This window comes from Heteronotia binoei, chromosome 1, assembly GCF_032191835.1.
Source record: "Heteronotia binoei isolate CCM8104 ecotype False Entrance Well chromosome 1, APGP_CSIRO_Hbin_v1, whole genome shotgun sequence".
Classification (NCBI taxonomy): domain Eukaryota; kingdom Metazoa; phylum Chordata; class Lepidosauria; order Squamata; family Gekkonidae; genus Heteronotia; species Heteronotia binoei.
In genome coordinates, this window is record NC_083223.1 from 61,940,145 (window position 1) to 61,962,104 (window position 21,960).

The 21,960-nt window shown below is 43.1% G+C and overlaps 1 protein-coding gene across 1 annotated transcript in view; it reads left to right on the forward strand.

Moving 5' to 3' along the window:
- MLIP (muscular LMNA interacting protein) overlaps positions 1-21,163 on the forward strand; it is a 112,621-nt gene extending 91,458 nt beyond the window's left edge. Inside the window, exons 12-16 of the mRNA XM_060235162.1 lie at positions 473-598; positions 4,871-4,987; positions 12,449-12,502; positions 16,637-16,796; positions 20,833-21,163. Coding sequence (XP_060091145.1) covers positions 473-598; positions 4,871-4,987; positions 12,449-12,502; positions 16,637-16,795 — 456 coding nt within the window. The 3' untranslated portion in view covers position 16,796; positions 20,833-21,163. The remainder of the gene's footprint in view (positions 1-472; positions 599-4,870; positions 4,988-12,448; positions 12,503-16,636; positions 16,797-20,832) is intronic.
- Positions 21,164-21,960: the final 797 nt, after the last annotated feature.

A 21,960-nucleotide genomic window follows, 5' to 3' on the forward strand; every position in this document is an offset into this window, starting at 1 on the left:
AAAGCCATATGCTGTTGTTCATTCTTATCAAAGTGCAACAGAAAAGCAGAGACAGCCCACCTTTGGGGAGATCTCTAATCAGTGAGTTTTCTAAAATTTCCTTCTTTACCTCCACACTTGTTGAACTGAGGAGGGGATTCTGATTCCACCCCCCCCCCCCCGATAGTCTGACTGTACTACAGGCCATGAAAATTCTCACAGTGGCCTGCTGGTGGCAGTGAAGAATAAAACCTCTTTGTGAAAGAGAACGCATAGGATAAATCTGGAGAGATTAATCCTCATGGGGGTTGCAGCATCTTGAGACCTGGGGCAGCTGAGTGAATCCCTCCTTCTCTGTGGTAAAAACTGGGGTCCTATCACAGTATGTATCAGTGGAAAGTTAATATCTCATGATAAATGCTCTTTGCATAACTCTTGATAACATTTTTATATGAAACAATGTATCTTTACCTTTACCTTTCTTCATATCTAGACAAAACCTGGTGTCATCCGCCCAACAACTGTGAAAGCAAAAATAATATTTAAAAAGGAGGATCCTATCCAACCAAACCCATTCAAAAAGTACCTGGAAGAAACCACAGAATCCCAAACTGAACAGGTAAGGGTGGTTTTTGAAAATGAAACATATGTTTTCAGGATTCCCTTTGATTTCAACCTGTTGAATTTTTAAAACAGATTTCATTTAGGCAATGAAAAATATGATGGTGGATATTCTTTAAAGACACTACAAAGCTGGTCCCCCTGTCACAATAGGGGCTCTTTATAGTCCCAGTGCTAAAAAAAAGTTAGGACTGTGTCAGCACTCAAGCTTTTTCAGTGGTATGTCATGTACCTTCTCGCTGTAACACCATCACTCTTTTGTTATTATATCATGTTTTTATGCTCTTGGTCCACATTAATATCTGCTACTGATATGGTAGCCAATGAGGCTTCCAAATGCTGCTCATGGCCAGAACAGGTGTGGGGTGGGAACTGGAGAGTTCATCTCCAGATGGAGATTGAACTGGAACTCTGAAGTGGGAGAAGGACATTCAGTTTTTCCCTCACCCCATTTCCCCATGCTATTTTACCCCCACAAGGCCCTATTTGTTTACCTATTGATCCAATTGCTAGCCTCTGTAGCCACTTCTAAGTAAAAATAAAAATATCCCATGTCTATGAGTTTTGATCCTCAGCCACTGGACAGTGCAGCAGAGCCTGTAGAACAGCTGGTCCTCTCCTTTTCTTTGGGCTCTGCTGGGGTGCCCGGTTGAAGCCGTGCAGTGCATCAGAGCCTGCAGAACACCTAACCCCATGGGGGGAGGTTTCTGCACAGGATCAGCTGCTTTCCCAGCTCTGCTGTGCTGCCTGTTTCTACCAGGCAGACCAGCAGAGCCTGTAGAATAGCTGATTGTGTGGGGAGAGGTCTCCCCGCAGGATCAGCTGCTTTGCCGGCAGCACAGCAGAGCCTATAGAACAACTGATCCTGTGGGAAGAGATCTTGTTCTGCTGCACTGCCCAGTTTCAACCAGGCACCCCAGAAGAGCCTATCCTGTGGGGAGAAATCTCCCGGCAGGAACAGCTGTTCTACAGGCTCTGCTGCACTGGGCAGTGTAGGAGAGCTGGCAAAGCAGCTGGTCCTACAGGGAGACCTCTCCGCATGGGCTCAGTGGAGCTTGGAGGAAAGGCAGTTGAAACTGCCTCCCCTTGGTGCCTGGGGAAGCCAAGTGGGCAGGAACTGTCCTGAACCTTCTGAACCTCCCAGTTTGTGAGAGGCATGGTTCCAAACCAAACCATGAACTGGCCTGATTTACGCAGAAATCGGTATTTGTGGTTCAGTTTGTGCCCATCGCTAGTTTACTGTCACAAACTTTCATGAACTTTGAAAGCAGTTTGTGGCAGTTCATGGATAGAGCAGAAAGCAGAGGGTTAAAGGGACTCCAAGTCACTTCAAACCCCTGCTTTCTGTTCCGTGAAAGCTACAAAAACAGCTGATTGGTGGGGAGCACCTCCTTGCTGCTCAGCTGTTTTTTGGTTTTGTGCAGCCCCTATAAAGAAAGTGATACACTGAGTGTGAGGCAGTGCCTCTCCACTACTTAGCAGTTTTGGGAACCTTCCTTGTGCAGTCCCTTTAAAGTGTAGTCAAGCTTTCTTGTGGAGTCCACAAGAAAGCCCCAAATAGCTGAGCTATTTTTCAGGCTTTCTGCAAACCCTGCTTAAAGGGACTGTGGTCCCTTTCAATGGAGTTTGTGGGGCCATTGAGTGGTTTGATTTGCAGCAACCTGGGACCACAAACTGACACAAACCATATTTTTCCTGTTCATGCCCATCCTTATTCCTGGATAAATTGTTTGGATCCTTTCCAGTCTGGTTTCAGGCTTGGTTATGGGACTATGTTGGTTCTCCTAGAATTCTGAGTTGCTTTCAATACCATTTAATAGGGATTGGGAGGAACTGTTTTGTGGTAATCAGAGCTTTTTTTGTAGCAGGAACTCCTTTGCATATTAGGACACACACCCTGCCCCAGATGTAATCAATTTTCCAAGAGCTTACAGGGCCTACTGTAAGCTTTTGGAGGATTGGCTACATTAGGAGTGTGTGGCCTAATATGCAAAGGAGTTCCTGCTACAAGAAAAGCCCTGGTGGTAGTTCTGGTGCTATCTGGAATGTAAGTTTCAGAAGGCAGTGCTAGGGGACTGCTACTCTCAGTCCTTTGATCTTGTCCTATGGGGTCCTGCAAGGCTCCACCTTGTCCCCTGCGCTTTTTGAGATCTGCATAGAAACTCTCACCCAGAGGTCATCTGGAAATTTGAGCTGGGTTGTCACCAATATGCAGATGATACTCAGCTTTATCTAATGCTTCTTCCCAATCTGAGGGAGGCTATAGAAAACTTGAACCATCTGGAAGCAGTTTTGGAGTAGATGAGGTCTAATAAACTGAAGCTTAATCTTACCAAGATAGAAGTGCTAATAGTAGGTGGAAGGTCTGGCCTGGGACATAAGATGTCAGCTCTTCTTGATAGGACTGCACTCTTTGATGGAAAATTCTGTACTTTGGAGGCAGTCTTGGACCTAGGCCTACTGCTGGATAAGCAGGTGGCAACTGTGAACAGAAATGTCTTTTACTAGGTTGAACTGGTTAGCTAGCTGCAGCTTTTCCCGGGAAGATACAATCTGGTCACTGTGGTGCATGCCCTGGTTACATCTATATTAGATTACTGCAATTAGATTACTCTTTGTGGGGCTGCTCTTGAAAAGTGTTTAGAAACTTCAGTTTCTACAGCATGCTCTGGAGTGGGACTATATCACTCCAATCTTGGCCCATATTCACTGGATCCCAATCTGTTTCTATGCATAATTCATGGTGCTGGTGTTGATTATACGCAAACTGCTCAACCTCTACTGTCATCTTCTGAGGCCCTACTGAGGCACCATGGTGCTGGTGTTGATTATACGCAAACTGCTCAACCTCTACTGTCATCTTCTGAGGCCCCATCTTCTGGTGCCCCTCTCTTCTGAGCTCAAGTAGGTATGGCAGCCTGGGAGAGACCCCTCTCAGTCATGGAACCAAAACTCTGGGACTCTCTCTCCAAACAAACTCTCCTGTTCTCTCCTGTTGTTGTCTTCCACCAGTGGTTGAAGGGTTTTTGTTGTTTGTTCCATCCTGCATTCTATCAGTGATCCCTTCTTGTCCTATTTTTTAATTGTTGCTTTTATTACATTTGTAATGTCATTAGTTATTCAGTTGACTAGGCCAGATGGTAAACTGTGTTTGGCCTGCTCAGTTTTACCCCTAAGAGAAACGCTGATTTAAAATTCAATAAGAAATGATAGGGCTGTACTCAGTACTTTGAGATGTCTGAGACCACCCTGGCAGAAGATGCACCCTTCCAGAGTTTGTTGAAGCAAACATGACAAAGTGATCTAAAGAATAGCCATGTTTTCTGGTATGAGCTTTTATAGGCAACTTCATCAGATACATAAAATTTGCTGGAAAGCTGGTAGAGGCATAAATGAGTAAAATGGAGAGGGAGAAAACAAGGGTTGTCAACATCTACGTGGTAGCTGGATATCTGGGATTACAACTGATCTCCAGGTGAGACAGAGCAGTTCAGCTGGAGAAAATGGCCACCTTGGAAGGTGTACTTTATGGCATTATACCCTGCTGAAGTCCCTCTCCTCCCCAAACTGCACCCTCCTCAGGCTCCACCCCCCCAAGTCCCCAGATATTCCCAACTGAATCTGGCAAGCCTAGGAAAAACATAGTCCACAAAGTGGCCCCAATCCACCACAGATGCAACAGTAGTTGTAAGCAAGACTTTACTCTTTGTGGAAGCACAAGTTAAAATAGGTAGCCAGCTTTCGTCAAGTAATTTTCTGTATTTTGTTCAGTGTCCTAAATCTATAACAGTAGTTTATCTTTTACAAGCCACAAATGAGGCTTGCTAAATTGGAATTAAAAACAAGGTCAACAAGCTAGATGTTCCATAACTATTTCTGTAGCATCAATACTTACTGTTTCTCTACAAATCAAGCTACTTAACGTGTCCACTCAAAAAGTACCAATGAAGTACCTTAGCAGGTTCTAAGTTAGAGGGGTTTTTTTAAAAAAATAAAAAATAAAGGCATTTTTCCCAAATCATAATGAATTGTCTGTCCATAATCTGCTACATATTAACTGTATTAATGACAGTCAGATCATACACCTCATAATTATTAAGCAAGCTAATCATAGTTCCTCTGCTGTAATGCAAGTGAATCTGCTCAAATATCTCAAGTCATCCACTAACCAATCTCTTCATCGACTTCTTTTTATTCCAGGATTCAACTCTTTCCCATCCTTTTTTCCCTACTAAACCAAACTTTCCAACTGTTCCCATTACACCCACAGGTCATCTCTCATCCTGATTTGCTAACTCCTGGACCCTTCAGTCATTTGGGTTCCATCTTTGCTGATACTTATGACAATTCTTATAGTCCTTACCGTCACAATACTTTGTATAACAAGGTGAGAGAACTATCCATCCTGGGCAGTCTGCTGTGGGGGGAAAAGCAATGTTTGAGATAGATCATATCAGGGCTTTTTCCCCTGGGGGAACGTGACAGAACAGAGTTCTGGAACCTCTTTGTGGAAACAGAATTCTCAAAAAAATGTTTATGAGGGGCACTGGGGGAGCATGATGTTACTTGTGAAGACACAAAAATATTAATTTTAAAAAAAAAGATTTAAATGAGGGGATGCCCAGTGGGTGAGTAGGGAAGTAGCTAGACAGCACAGGGGACTTGTTGCTCTCACCAAGGGTGAGGCACAAGCTGTGAGCCCAGGGAGAGTCTAGGCAGGTTTAGGCAAGAGAGAGAAAATCAACTGCACTACTGCTGGGGGAGAAAAGGAGGCTTTTCTCCCCCAGCAGTAGTGCACCCTGGCTGCTGCTCCATACACTGACTCCCAGGTGAGCACAGCATGGATTGCAGCCCCTGAGCTGTAGCTACTTGGCTGCATTTCCCAGCCAGTTCCTCTCCTGTGCCCAGGCCCCCACGGCCTTGGCAGGGAACACCTTGGCCTTTAAAGAAGAGGCAAGACCATAGTATATTAAAATAATATTGTTTCAGAGAATCCTGTTTCTCCTTTATTTCCTTCTTGAGAGTTCTGGCACCTCTTTGTCCAGACCCCCCCCCCCTGGATCTTATCATAAAATAGCTGTACATGACTGTTATTAGCAGGGGCATAGCCAAGATTTTTTACTCAGAGGACTTAAAAAAAATTTTTTTTTGGGGGGGGGGTACTCAAATTTTTAAAAAGCCCTTCCACACACCTAAAAATCTTGCCTATGTCCCTGAGTGAGTCTTTCTGCTTTCACAGCTGGCTGTGAGAAGAAAACCCATGGCCTCTACCTCTCCCCTCCTACTGGGCAGGCAGGAGGGGGGAGAAAGGCAGGGCCAGCAGGCCGGAGTCAGGACCCCCAACTGACCTTCCCTCCCCACTGCTGGCTCCTCCACTATAGCCTGAGGGCTGCTGCCTCCCCCCCCCACTATTCAAATCATATGGGAGGAGTGTGTAGAGGCAGCCCCCAGCCTACCCATGCCATTTAAAGGGCCCACCAACCAGCTGATCAGCTAGTTAGTAGGCACTTTAAATGGTGCAGGGAGGTTGAGGGCTGCTTCTACATACCTTTCCATATGATTTGAGTCAGGGGGTAGGGATAAGGCCATGGTGGCAGGGAGGGAAGGTAGCAGGTTGGGGGCCCTTAGTTGGGGGCCCTGCCAAGAAGTCAGGGGTAGACCCCCACAGCTATGGACCTGGTTATTAGAAATGTGAATTGCGTTTTCAAGGCCATGCAGGAGAAGGGAAGGAGAAGTTAACCCTTTAGCCTTCATTGAGTTGTGGTAACGGTCAGGCATCTGAAAGAGGGGCACATTTTTACCCTTTAAAATGCTACAGAGCAGAAAATCTCTGCAACCAGCAGAGATGGAAAAACTACCCTCCTTTTCCCTTCCCTTCTTGCTTCTGATGCAAAGGGAGGCTGTACAAGCCTACAGTTTACATATTCTAGGTGGACAGAGATGTATTATCATCATCATACCTGTTCTTGCCTTCAAGCTTGGGGAAGAATCAGATTCTTCCAGTCTTGAAGCTTGCTAGATGATCAGGCTGTCAGACAGGACTATCTTGCACCTGTCCTACCTCAGAGGGCTGCACATGGATCAAATTGACAAATGGGGAACCTTGTATGCTTCTCAGAATGTGGACTAGATTTGGGGAAAAGGGAAAGTGTGCTGGGGGTACCTTGTTAAAGGTAAGTAATCTTCTAACACTCTAATGCCAGTATTGGATCACAGAGGTTGAACTATAAACTAGCGATTAGAAAAAGGCTGGATGCCTATAAATGTCAAATTTATGTGACATGTTTAACTTCCTTCTGATTCATCTTGTCTTTTAAGGCTATTTAAGTTCTGTGCGACAGAACTAACACCTGTACCTCTCTGCCTCATGAGCATCTCTTTTTAAAAATCTTTTATATGATTATGCATTTTTAGAAAGAATTCAGTTTTCAGCATCAATGAAATATAGCCAGGAAGCATCTCATTTCCAGTTACTATCTCGCATTGATTCAGAAATGAATCTCTGCCTAATACTGTAGGGTCTGAATTAACCAGATTACCTTTTCATTGCATTAATATTCATTAGACCAGTACGTAATGAGACTCAGTAAGCAGAAATGACCTCGAGCAAAGAACACCTTCCCATGTAGAAGTCGTGCACAAATTTCAGTCGCTTTTGAACAACAAAAAAAGGTGATTCTTCACTCTGAAAGCTTTTTTTCAAAGGTTCTCCCAAGAGAACACTGTGGATTAACCTTGTGAAAAAACAGGGGTCATTTAATGCTCTACAGTAAGTTTCCATTAATGTGAATCATCAAAAGGCTTTTGTTTGGGGGCTGGTTCATACCAGCAATGCAGGGCAGATGCTCTTAAACAAGCCATGATGGTCAAAGTACAAGGTTGTGAGTTTAGCATCTCATGGCTGGTATACTCTGGTCCATCCATTGGAGATGTTGTCTGTGCCAGCAGTCAGGGGCTGGGGGTGATGTGCAAATGTTCAGAATAAAAGATTGCTTTCCATCAATAATTCTAAATTGGCTTTGTTTTGTGTGCTCTCACAGGACTGCTTGTGGGTTGTCATATAGCTGCATGGGTAGTCAGTGTGTTGTCATGTGCTGCAACTCAGTTGATGCATATGTTGTTGTCACCATGATTCCTTGCCCCACGTTCCACCATAGCAGGAGTTCCAGAGTCATTTTGAATCGTCACAAGTTGGAGGAAGAGACCATCCTTTGGGTTTATGATACTGGAGTCAGGGGGAGGCAGTTTGTTAAATTAATGACGACCTGGCAGTCCCAGGTTAGGCCAGGTGTGTTCTTATTTCTGGAAAACAATGGGATATTTTTTAAAAAAATTGCATCGGCCTCCTTGTTACAGTTTTCCGAAAGGAAATAACGATTGTTGGAATTTTTTTTCCTAATCTAGAGCCCCCGCCCTGTTTCTCTGATAATGCAGATTATGATTGCTTTTTAAATCCCTTCCATGCATATTAGGTATGGCAGATACAACCCTAGGGTTCTGCAGGGTTTGGGGAATTTGGATTGCTAAAATCTTCCTTGTAATGAACGGAACATATGGTAGCTACTTAACAGAGAGGAGATTGTCATAAAATATGACTGTATAATGAAACTGCTCTTTACATACATGCAACCTGGCTAGTGTAGTGTAGCATGGATGTTGGTAGTCAGAATATGAAGAACACTGCCTTATATCCATAATGGAAGGAGATATTTATTATAAAACTAAAATCAGAAATGTAATGGCTTTTAAAATGGCAAAACATATTTAAAAAAGGGAGCAGGTACAAAAGAAATAGAAAATACAAACTGCCTGGAGTCACACACACAAATGCAAACAGGATTCTCAAATGCCTTAGACTACTTCCCGGGTGATTTCAGACTATGCAGCCTGATTCAATCAGCAAAAGAGCGGGAAGTTCAGTCCTTTTGGCTCAATTCTGGCTCCACTAAACTTCCATTCAAAACCAAGCTGCTGGTCCTCTATTCCAAACAAAAGAGCCAATTACTTAAACATTGCAGAGGGACCGAAATCTATCAGAATTGGAAGGGACCTCCAGGGCCATCTAGCCCAACCTCCTGCACAATGCAGAAAATGTTCTTATTGGCTGGCAGGTGTATTCTGTGAAGCCAAGGAGAGAGTGAGCCAGAGCGGCCAGTAAGAACATTAGAAGAACTTGGATCAGACCGGTGGTCCCTCTAGTCCAGTGTGCTCTTTCATGAATCAGTTGCTCTGGAAGGCCAGCAAAGAGGGTGTGGAGGTCAAGGCTCTCCCATGACATTGCCTCCTAGCAGTGGGTTTCTGAGATGTGCTGCCTCTCAGTACGAAGGTTCTCTTTATTCACCATGGCCAGTAGCCACTGATGGAATCCTCATCTGAGATTTTGTATAACCTCCTTTTAAAGTCATCTGTGCTTGTGGCCATCGCTGCATCCACTAGCAATGAATTCCATAATTTAACTACTTATTGAGTAAAGTATTTTTGTTTGTCCTAAACCTATTGCCTATTAATTTAGTTGGATTCCCCTGAGTATTATAGGAGAGGGAGAAAACGCTCTGTCCACTTTCTCTATTTGATGCAGAATTTTTTAAACCTCTATTGTATTCCTCCTTAGTTGACTTTCTTCTAAATGGAATACTACCAAACTCTTCAGCCTTTCCTCATATCCCAGAGCGTAGAGCATAGAAAGATAATTGAAACCAAGAACCTATGAATGATGGCTGGAAGCAGCTTACAGATGATTCACACCTATCTAGGTGCAGGGAAAAGGAACATTTCAACAATCAGCAAAACACCTATGGAAGGAATCTATAGCATATTTACAAGGTGCTAGACAAAGGAAGCATCCACATTCAACAAGCAGGTGAGACTTTGCCCTAGCTTCAAAATAGAGTTTGGAAAAGCTTTTGCAAGTTTAGAAGGGCAATTAAAGAAACCACTATAAAACAAAGCAAAAATGTCCCTAAAAGCAAAAGCTGCCCCAGGGATGGCAGGCATGTACATGAAAAAATCCCCTCCACACATGCACGTCTGCCTGCCATCCTGCTTCTGCCCCTGACCTGTCCCTGACTCACCTGGAGTTGGCTCAAAAAGTCAGTGGTACCTAATTGCTGGTACCTAATTGCTGCGGTGCCTCTGAGGCACCTCCCCAGCCATCTGGACAGCTGGGAAGCACCTGGAAAGCACCCAGGGAACAGCAGACAGGGCACGTGAACATTAGGATACTCCCCCAGGGTGCCCTCTTTCTGCTGGCTCACTTCTGGGTCAGCACACTGCCACCCTGAGATGGTGGTCTGGACTCAGCCAAAGTTCACTTTTTTGTGACAAGCTTTAAAAACTATTGCACACACTTTGCATACATTAATTCCACAGTTTGCATACATTAATTGCATTTTTCCATCTTTTGTCAGGAAGAAATAGATCTTGTATGTCTTAAATGTCTGGAGCATGTTATTGTTTAAAAAGAGACAAAAGAATTAAGCAAGCCAATATAATAAGAAGACAAAGACACGCACAGTTGGTTGCTATGGTTTTAGCCAACTGTGATTGGTAGGCTTACTCTGTCAGTCTTGATATACAGCTCCTACCGGGACTGAAAAGAGCACACTATAAACACTCTTCAGAAAGCCCCAGATTAAAGGTTTGACAGCAGGTTATCTATAGAACCATAAAAATTCTGAACACAAACACATCTCACTCTTTTATGATAAAAAAGGCCTAATTAATCTGTTATGCAATCGCTGTTAGCCACAGCTTCTGTGTCAAGAAACACAACAAACAATAGCTGGTTGAGAAAGATGGCTGAGATTATAGTTTTTCAAAATTAAGCCATATATTTTACCGTTTCACGGGGCATACTTCCTTTTTGTAATGGGCCAGATAGCTCTTAATGTCCCCTATTTCTTTCTTAAACAAATGAAGACTTATATAGTAGCCCTTTTCAGTCATTATGGCTCTGGCACTCCTAACTAACAAACTGGTAGAGCATGCTACCTGTGATCCCCTCTATATCCATGATTGCCATATGATATGGTTAGGACAATGCATGTACTTTAAAGCTTTGATACACATCAACACATATCTGCAGTAAACCTAGATTTCTAATCACGTGCCCGGTTCACACAAAGTGTTAACAATGTGATGCGCACTTTCCTGGTATGAAAAGTGTGAGTGCCAAAATTGTAATGATTGAAAAGGACTACTGAGTCATACCATCGGCCTATCAAGGCCAGTATTGTCTATTCTGACTAGTAGTGGCTCACTCTACAGGGTCTCAAGTAAATTTCACATCACCTACAACTTGATCATTTTTAGTTGGAAATGCCAGGGATTGAACCTGGACTTTTGTGCACAGAACAGATGCTTTAACTCTATGCCACATCCCACTGCTATACTGAACATGTTACTTCTAGGAGCATTTACTACTTTTTCAGTCCTTTCACCATCTTTGAATCATCTACATATACAGTGTTAATTCTATAAGAGAAAATAATAAGCTTCTATCTCCAGCCTGCTCTTGAAATATCTTCTGGCTTGGAAGTAGAAAGCATGTAAGATAATGTTCAGCCAAGATACATCAAACTGAATCTGTTCCATTATTCTATTCATACTAGTGGGGAATCCATGAAGACTCACAGGGGAGAACCCTATCCTTCCCAGCCTATTGCCATTTTCCCTCCTTCCTTCTTGATCACCTCTTATACAGTTTTCCTTCCTTCCTTCCTTCCTTCCTTCCTTCCTTCCTTCCTTCCTTCCTTCCTTCCTTCCTTCCTTCCTTCCTTCCTTCCTTCCTTCCTTCCTTCCTTCCGTCTGCCTGCCTGCCTTCCCTCCCTCCCTGTCTTGTGGCTCTCAAACATCTGCCATTTATTCTATGTGGCTCTTACATTAAGCAAGTTTGGCCACCCCTGCTATAGTCTTTGCCAGGATGCAGCCTCCTACAAAGGTCATCATTTCCACCAGTCTATGTTTTTTTCTTCAGTTCCACTCAGCACCTGCACAGCCAGATTTTGCAAAGAGGCAAGGAATTCCAATTCCATTCATTTTTGGCCCTGGGATTCCTATGATCACCCGGAAGGTGGTGGCCAGTTCTGAAATTCCTCGTTTTATTTTTATGATGAGACAGGCCTGCCACAAATGACATGCAGATTCTTGTATTATTATAGATGTGGGGTAACAGCCAGCCAATTGATTTGTTTTATTATGATATTTGGTTTGGATCAGGGTCTTGTGGGGGGCCTCAGATGGAATCCTTGTCAGGGGGCCCATGTTGGCTCTCAGTAGTCTTGGCATCAGATTGCCTGACCCTGAGAGATGTGTGTCCATGGTGTGTATATGTGTGTCTATCACTGTATACCCACACTCCCTGGATCTTTGTGCCAATAAATGGATTATACTAAGGACATTTTTCTAATAACAGAATTTCTCCAACACCAGATGATGAAGTGGGATAATGGAGACCTGTTTGTAAAAGCTGAACATTGGAGAGCCAGTTTGGTGTAGTGGTTAAGTGTGCGGACTCTTATCTGGGAGAACCAGGTTTGATTCCCCACTCCTCCACTTGCACCTGCTGGAATGGCTTTGGGTCAGCCATAGCTTTGGCAGAGGTTGTCCTTGAAAGGACAGCTGTTGTGAGAGTCCTCTCAGCCCCACCCACCTCACAGGGTGTCCGTTGTGGGGGAGGGAAATAAAGGAGATTGTGAGCCGCTCTGAGACTCTTAAGTGGAGGGTGGAATATAAATCCAATGTTTATCACATTGGCCTGAGTTTCAATATGTCAGGTGTTTTTCATGGTGTGCCAGTTTGGGTTACTTGGGCCTCAAGTTAACATTCATGACATTTCAATCCTTTTCAGCCCACTCATCCAATAGTACCTATTCCAGAAAATGAAGCACTCAGCTCCAAAGAGGTAATGGCATTTCAGTTTCTAAATGCATGCAGTTACAAAAACTGGTTTGTTTTTGTTGGCTCACTGTAGAGGGTAAAACCAGAGGGCAAGAAGAATCAATGCAGATTACAAAAGGTACTTAATTTAACAGAACAATATGCTTCTCATTTGCAAGTTAATCCTTTCAGAGGCATGTCTTTACTAATTCACGATCATTTAGGTATGCCATCTGGGTCTCTAACCCTTTACCCTGATAGGAGTCAATTGCACCTTTAAGACCAGCTTAGTGTTATTCAGAACGCAAGCTTTCGAGTGCATGCACACTTCTTCAGACGAGGAATGAGGTACAGTAAGAAGAGCCACATATTACTGGTGGGGTTTGGAATAGTGGGACAAAGTTAAAATCCAATAACAGAATAGTAAAACCAACAAATTCAGAAAAACTTTGATCTGGGTTGCATTAGCGTGGGAAACCATAAAACAGTAACATAAAAAGAGGGCATTTCTTTCCCAGAAGTTTTCCCTGTCCAACTTTTCCTGTCCAATTCATTGCGTATATATATGTTACATGTATATGATGCATATATTTATGTTACATGTTAAAAGGTAAATTAGTTGGACAGGAAAAACTTCTGGGAAAGAAATGCCCTCTTTTTTACCCAGGTTTATTAGCAATAGAATTTTTAACAGTGGAGTTTTTCCATGCCAAAGAGAGGTTTCTAACCCTGCTTTAACAGGCATCATGAGGCTGCAAAATCAAAGGCGGTCCGGAGAAAATAGCAGAGATGAGAAATGTATAACAAAAAGAGAGCAGTGAAGGAGGCACCATCATCTCAGAAGACAAACCCCATGATCTGTAATCTCAAATATGCAAGAGCTTGTGGGAGTTGCTTAGTGGAGAAGAATCACAGAATGTTTGTTTGTTTAGAAAATCTCTAATTCCTTTTAAGGAATTCTCAAGGTGCGTTACAGAATTAACAAAATACAATTAAGAACAAGAATTAACACAATACAATTAAGAATATAAAAGCAACCGCACTGTGTCAGACCAATGGTCCATCAAGTTCAGCTTCCTGTTTCATACAGTGGCTTATTAGATACCCCTGGAAGGCCTACAATCAGCATGCAGAAATAAAAGCTTCCTTCTGTTCCGGTTTCCTATTAAGTTGTTTACTACTTCTGAATGTGGAGTTCCATTTAGTCATTAGCCTAATAGGTATTAATGGACTTACCCTTCATGAATTTGTCTGATTCCTTTTAAAGCCAACTAAACTAGTGGCCATTACTAATCTCTCTGAGAGAAGTGCTTCCTTTCTATCTATTGTCCATCAATAGAGGGAGAAAAAATTCTCTCTATCCATTTTCTCACACCACACATAATTTTATTAACCTCTGTCACTCCCTTCCTCTTTATTTGTCTTTTCTCTAAACTGAAAAGTCTCAAACACTTTAGTATTTTCTTGTAGGAAAGGAGTTGCAATCCCTTGATTGCTTTGCCCATGGCTGCCCTTTTCCAATGCTACAATACCCTTGAAATAAAAATCAAAACAAACCAAAGCTATCCTGTAACATACTCTCCTTTAGGGTTGCCAGGTCTATGTTGGAAAATACCTGGAGACTTTGGGGGTGGAGCCAGGAGAGGGCAGGGTACCTCTGCATGGTACAGTGCCATAGAGTCCACCCTTCCAAGCAGACATTTTCTTCAGGGGAGCTGATCTCTACCAGCTGGAGATCAGTTGTAAAAGCAGGGTATCTCCAGACCCCACCTGGAGGCTGGCAACCCTATTCCCCTTCAATGTGTGCACTTCAATACACTGGCTTTTCCTGTGTTCCAAGGTTTCACCGTGTCTGGCAATGAACGTGGGTTACACAGCTGACTCACATTGAGCTCTGAGGTAGCTTCTGAAGTCCAGTTGCCAAGGCCAACCCTGCCACTAGGCAAAATAGATAATTGCCTAGGGCACTGGCATTTGGAGGCACTGAATCGGATGTCCCCCATGTGATGCTTCCCTTCTGCGCATCCCCGTAAGCTGCACAGCACATCGCTGGGCTGCACCTGTGGAACAGCAGCAGAGACAGCTGGCAGCAGCACATGTCATTGCCTGGCTGCGGAAGAGCATGTGCACAGACATGAAGAGCTGGCCATGGTGGCAAGGAAGGGTGTTCACAGGCTGGTGGTGGCACAGCAGATGCCAGCAGGGGAGGTAGGCAGGGAAGAAAAGTTGCTGAGGGACAGGAGGAAGCCAAACCTCAGGAGCAGAGAGAGGCAAGGAAGGAATTGCACTGGCTACTGCAGGAGTGGCAGGTAAGGCAATCTTGTCCTCGCCCCCCCTGTGGGGTTCCCAGAGATCAAGGCATGAGAAAGTGGCTGCAGCTGTATTTCTCGACCCCCGAAAGGCACAAGACGCCCCGGGAAGAAGTGGCGGGGGGTGGGATGAAAGCATTTCATTTAAAAAAAAAAAAATCTGTGCCATCCTTCCACCTAAATAGGATGCATGCTTAGTCTAGGCAATCAGAAACTGACCAGTAGTCACTTTCTAGTCAGTAGTCAGTAGTCACTTTCTAGGCTGAGTGCCATGGCCGTGCTTTCCCCTAGTTGTTGGGCAGATGTGCCCATGGGTACATTTGAGTGTGTGGAGTCCCCAGTTGCTCATGTTGCCATAGATGCAGCCGCAGGTCACCTTTTTTGCAGGAGTTTTGATGACCACTTGTGTGTTTGTTTGGGTGGGTTGGTGTGTGCCAGGGGGAGCTTGGGGACCATGCGGGGCTGTTGAGAGAGACCCACTGTCAGCACGCACACACACACACCCCTGCGCATATAAATACAAAAATATTAAAAGAAATAAATAAAACCCACCTGGAAGATCAAGGCACATGAGCCCAGTTCACATGTTACTTGTGAAAACATACCCAACCTGCATGGTGAGAAAGAGCCAATACAGGCTGGCTTGACAAATGAAACTGGGGACTGATCCTTGGAGAAACTGGAGGCTTCAGTCACAAATTCAGCTTGTACGTACATTTAATGTGATGTGAGAATTGCTCAACGCATATGAAAAGAAGTATCAAGCCTACAATGCACACAGATGGTTCATAGATTCATTGTAACTTGCAGGGGGTGGGGATGCCAGAAGTTAGCATTGCCTAGAATGCCAAATAGTCTAGGACTGGCCCTGCTAATTGCCCTGGGCCCTTGTTTTTATTTTCCAATGAAAGAGAATGTCTAATAATACTACTCTTATGAAATCATATTTCAAATATTTCTAATTTAGTTTTGTGATGGACTGTCTTGACTTGAACAGTAGTTACTCATGAGATGCAATATCCTTTCCCCTGGGTTAGAAAAAAGGGGGGCTTACAGGGTCATCCTAGGAGACCTGCCTCAGCCCAGCAATTTATGAAAGCAGTTGAAGAATCTTCTCATGAATACATGAGTACATTAGGATTCTGACTGGGCTGCTGGGGTCCTAACTGAGACCACTAAATCTGCATTTTAGTCTCATGTTCTTTGTACCATGAGAATTAGAATTTTTTTTTAAAAAAAAAGGAAGCTCAATATATAGACCTGACTACTTGAATTAAAAAGTCATGTTTCTCCATATTTCAGCATGATTCACATTCTTCCCATATTAACACTCCTCTTCATCCCCTCCTGCTGCCCACCCTGTCTCGAATTTTATACTGCAAGGCAGAAATATCTCCTTTGTGTTTGTTCTATAGAGTGGAATGAATATTAATGACACTAATGATGATGATTTAATGTAGATTTGCAGTCTGCTGCATTCCTTGGTCTGTTATTGAACCACCACATGACAGAGGCAGCTGTCCCAGATTGACTCACGGGCGTCCTTGCGCTTCGAACTCCATAAAATGTGCAGTGTGCTGCCTGTGCTGTACCAGCTCAGATGTGAAAGACTCCGCACACCTATGGCTGGGCAGAAGATGCAGACAGAGATGGCATGATAGGTCTTCAGCGTGCTCATTTCAACAAGAAAATAATAGGAAAAATAGGATGACTATTTAAGCCTATTCATTCCTCCCCCCACCTCCCACACTGAATTTTGAATGCTGGATTTCTATTTTTAAAAGCAAACAAAAATGTCGCTGTATTGTGTTCAATATAACAGCATCCTTTTGAAATTCCAATTCTTGCAGCTTCACTCTGTTCGAGCACAAAGCAAGGCAGACCTGCTACCCCACCAGGAAAACAAAGATCGATGCAGAGGAAGTTTTGCAGACAACGCATTCCCTCACAGTGGGGCGCCTTCTCTGCTCAGAGGAGACTCGGGAGATTATCCTACCAAACCCAACTGAGGTAAAGATGTGATTATTGTTAGTTCTAAGCAAACCTATTGTTGTAGAAAGGCATCTTTTATATGTATATTTATAAGGAAATGTTGTTTGAACACATGAAGCTGCCTTATACTGAATCAGACCAGGGCTTTTTTTGTAGCAGGAACTCCTTTGCATATTAGGCCACACATCCAGGATGTAGGCAATTCTCCAAGAGCTTACAGGGCTCTTAGTACTGGTCCTAGGGATGCCATGTTCCTGGGCCAGGTGGGATTTCCGTGTCCCGGAGGTTCCCAACCCGCCGGCCCACATTGGGCCAGCGGGGGGGGGGGAACCTCTCCCAATGTCACTGGTGCAGTGACATCACTCACAGTGACATCACTGCACCAGCGATGTTGTGCACCGGCCACTCTAGGAGCTTCCAGGAAAACTCTATGGTTTTCCCAGACAGGGAAAGTTTTCCCTCCCAAATTGCTAGAGCATCCAGGAAAACCATAGAGTTTCCCAAAAGCTCCTAGAGCAGCTGGCACGCGACGTTGCAGGCGCAATGACGTCACTTGCGAGTTACATCATCGCACCATGCTTGGAGCATGCGTGAAAACAGTCCCCCATCTTGGCAATCCAAACTGAGCCTACTGTAAGCTCCAGGAGGATTGTCTACATCAGAGGCCTAATATGCAAAGGAGCGTTGCCTAATATGCAAAGGAGTTCAAGGTCAGTATTGTCTACTCAGACCAGCAGCAGCTCACCAGAGTATGAGGCAGAGGTCTTCCACATCACTTACTGCTTGGTCTTTTTAATTGCAGATGCCACCTCTTAGGTATTTAATATCTTCCATCAACAAATAAGTACATTTGTTCTATCTTTAAACTATAGGGTCTGTTGCCCACAAAGATTTTCCCCCTTGTTCTGTATTATTATTATTATTATTATTATTATTATTATTATTTGCCTTCCTTATGGGGATTCAAGGCAAATTACACATATTGAATCAGAACAGTCAACAAAATGGAGTGTTCAATAACCAATTCATTACAGTTGTAGAAGTCTTGAACCCCTAGAAAGAACTGAAGCATAAGGATTAACAAGACACATTAAGCAGTGTAAAAATTTAATAACTTACAATAAGCAATACACAGCAGTATAGACCGCAGTTCCTAATCATATATCCAGATAAGTTTGTGGACCATGTGTATAGTGCAACTCTAATACCTGTGCAGAAAAGCCCTGTTGAATAATTCAGTTTTGCATAGTTTACAGAAATCTGGGAGGGAAACCTCTGCTGTATGTGGGACTATCCACACGATGTTGTGCCCAATGCAGGTTTAGTTCATATAGCACCTGTTTTCCCCCCAGTAAGCCAGAAAAAAAAAATGTTCACCAGAAGTGGCTCTGGCAGCTTCCCCAGCACTTGCTGCTGGCTGCCTTTTTCCTCTTCTTGCTCTCCTCCTCTTCCCTCTACTTCATCTATGTGGCACCTGGCATTGGCGAGGGAGTGAGAGAAAGACTGTGGTGAGGGCATGGAGAGAAAGAGAGAGAGAGAGCAGGCAGCTGATTAGCTGACTGACTGACTGAGGCGAGGAAAGAGTTGGCAGGGCATGTGGAGGGGGGGTGGAAAGGATGCCATCTCAGTTGCTGCTGCCCTGAGATTGACGAGAGAGTGTGGGAAGGGTACACACACCTTCGTTCTGAGGGGGCGCATGTGAGGAAGGAGGGCTTTCCTCTTCAGCTTCAGGGGAAGGGAAGCCTCTTCTCTGTTTAGTGGCTCCTGTTGCTGGAGCCAGGGTGGCCACTGGAGAGAAGAAGCAGCTAAGTCCCACAGCCCCCTCACCCAAAATTTTCTGGCTATGGCCTGCCCCCCCCCCCCAGAACACAGAAAAGAACTCTAGTTGCATTCACATATTACAGCTCTATGGCTGTCTTTTGCAAGAGGATTATCTTGTAAAGACAAGCAAAAATCTACTTGTGAATGACTGCAATAGAACAAAGGAAGCTCAGTTTCTAAATATGTGTGAATGCCGCCCCAGCTACATAGATAATTAAATCAACACATATTTCCAGATTTCTTTGGTTCTATTCAGATCACGTCACACTTAGTGGTGGGTAAGGAAAATTATGCACAAACTCTGCATAAGAAAGTAAGAGGAGGATTTATAATGGTTACCTGTGGTGCATGAATGCAGGCATACTGTTTTAGTGGTTAGCTTATCTCTACACACAAGTATAGTTCTAAGCCTGGGTTAAATTCTGATTTAGAATCCAGGAGGAGCAAGGAACAAGGTGTGAGCCTGCCTAAAAGAATGGCTCATGAGCATTTGTCCTTATCTTTGGCTGGGTATGATGCCTTGAATGCAGCCTGGATTTCAGTGCATTGTAGTTCTCCAAGATTTTGCTTTTCACCAAAGACAGCATCCTGATTTCAGAAAGATGAGACAAAGGTCCCAATTTTATAGACAATTAAAGTTCAGGCTCATTAAACTATATGAAAAAAGCGCTGTCGCATCTAGAACCCAGCTAGTCAGAAAACATGGTGAAACAGTTGTATCCCCTCAAGAGGATTTATGTACAGAAAGTCATCAAAGCAAAACAGATATTTATTTCTGGTATGTATGCTCTGAGGGAGGTGAGGAAAGAGTCAGTAGAGAGAGAGAGAGATCTTATTCATTTATTTAGTATATGCTTGTCCTCCCTTCCTCTAAAGAGCTCAGGGTGGTGTACATTATTGTCTCTGCCTCATTTTATCCAATTTTATCAAGTAGGTTAGGGTGAAAGAGAGAGAGAGAGATTCTAGTCTGACTCTCTAACCACTACATCATGTGAACCAGACAGAAAGCACTGAATCAATAAATCATCAAAAGTGGCTATTTTTCACCTCTGGAAGGACATTCCCACTGTCAGAAGAGGGATAGGCAATCCCTTCAGTTCTCCCCTTCCACTGCAGATCTCCTTACTGGCCAAGAACTTGGACAGGGGAGTGTTCTCAATATCAGGATAGTATTTCAGAAGTTGTGGTTAGTCCATAGTGAGAGAAGAAAGCAGTCCCTGTTGACAAATTTTATTGCTTGTGGTTTTCATTGAGAATAAGCCCAAATCATTTAATCTTGTATATGATTTACGCTCTCTAGCCTGTAAAACAGGGACCCATTCTCCTACATATGTGAAACTTGACAAGCAGGATTTCTTGGGCAAGAAGTACAACCCCTTAAAAAAAAGTTGCAATTGGGTGGACAAGAAAAATTTTAACTGGAATATGGTTCCACTTGACACCAACAGAAACTGAAACTGAATTAATATATAACATGATAAAGAAATCAGTAAATAATACCTGCATACACATGTCCTACTGTTAATCTCTAGCACTTGAGGGTTGTATATTGTGAATATACCTGGATGTTTGCCCTTTTGCTTTTCATGGCTGACATCCAAGTGTTGATAAAATTCTTACTTACATCAATGTGCTGCTGCAAAAGAGTTATGGAGACCCTAGCAAAGGGTTTTCAAGGCAAGCGAGAAGAAGAAGTGGTTTGCCATTTCCCTTCTCAGAATTTCCCTTGGTGGTCTCCCATCCAAGTACTGATCCTGCGTAGCTTCTGAGTTCTGGTGAGATCAGGCTGTAGCATGATATCTTTCCTCCCAATGAAACACTTAGCAGCTGTTCTACTGCAACAGATTCCACAAGGTTAATTTGGCACTGTGTTCTTATTTGACTTAATTTCTTCTCCCTTTTAACAAATATACGTAAGCTGCCACTGTGAGATGTTCTAGGAGCTAGAACAGGTATTCCTTATATCTATCTTGCTTCATTGGCATTCAAATTGCTAATAAAGACCTTTGAAGCATAACTAATGTTACAAGCACCTGTTGTATTAATTCCTACTGCATTTTCCTTCATCTTATTTAGAGACTAGAACCTGTAATTAACAATTCAATCCAAAACAGAGTTACACCCTCTAAAGTCCACTGAAGATTTCTCATGTAATCTTTACAGCGCCCTTGTAAAGTAAAACAAAATATGATATGCAACACGTATTAATGTGTTTATTGCTTTTCTTTTCCAGATACACCTTATGCTGACAGTTCTAGAGAATGCTTACCAGTCAGCACAATGCTGGCATGAAATCCAATGCAGAAATGAACCAAAGTGTTGTGACGGCGGCTTCTCTCTTAACTGCAACGTATTGGTAGTACATGACACTGTTTTGAAATGGCAACCAGGAAGCATGGCAGCACAAGAGTCTACCAAGTTGAAACGATCCAGGGAAAGGTCGATAGCCATCTCCCAAAGTGTATGATAAACTTCTAATGTATTTTGCAAAGTAAAACAGCTGCTTGTTTGAGAAAGCCATTTCTATTTTGAGAAGAAGAAAAGCTGAAATATAGTGTAGAGCACTTCTTGTGAATGGCTATGTGGAATCAGTGCATAAAATATCCTGTTCCATCTGAAGACTGCAGCAATATACCGAATGAGAGCAGTTTTCCATCATTCTCAACAATACCACACACTCTTCCCCCCTTTATTTGTTTTGCTTTTTTCCCCTGGAAAGTATGGAGGCTTATCTAAAATTTGTGGCAAATTGGGTTGGTCCTAATAAATGTTATTGATACTGCTGGGTTTTTTTAGATTATGCCTACCGAATCCCAGTTTACAAGCATTTTCAGACAGATTATTGGCAATAGAGATATCTTAGTTGTAATATTGATCTATACATTACATATTTATGCTGCTCCTTCTCCAGTTTAAGGCACCTTTTATGATTCTTTATTCCCAGTTTTATCCATAGCTAGATAAGGCTCAGTGAGAAAGACTGGTCCAACGTAACATTTGATTTCAGAAGAGGGAACTTGAGGGGGATAGTAAAAAATGAGAGGGATAGTAAAAAGGAAAGTGAAATGGAAACACAAGGCAGTCCAATCCCTAGTGGGTACTTGGAAACTACTTAAAATCATACTAACTGAAGACCAGGTAGAAGGCAGGTTAGGAAAGGCGCTGCCAAGTCTAAAATAATACCTGCATAACTTAACAACAGGTCAAGGAAGGTATAAAAAACAGAGGCTTCTTTTTTAAAAAATAGAAGATCTGTCCCAATGAATTGAACAGAAAGGATCACAGGCTCTAGCAAAAGAAATGTAAGTCAATAATTAAGTTTACAAAAAGGGAATTTGAAGAGCATGTTGCTAAAAACATC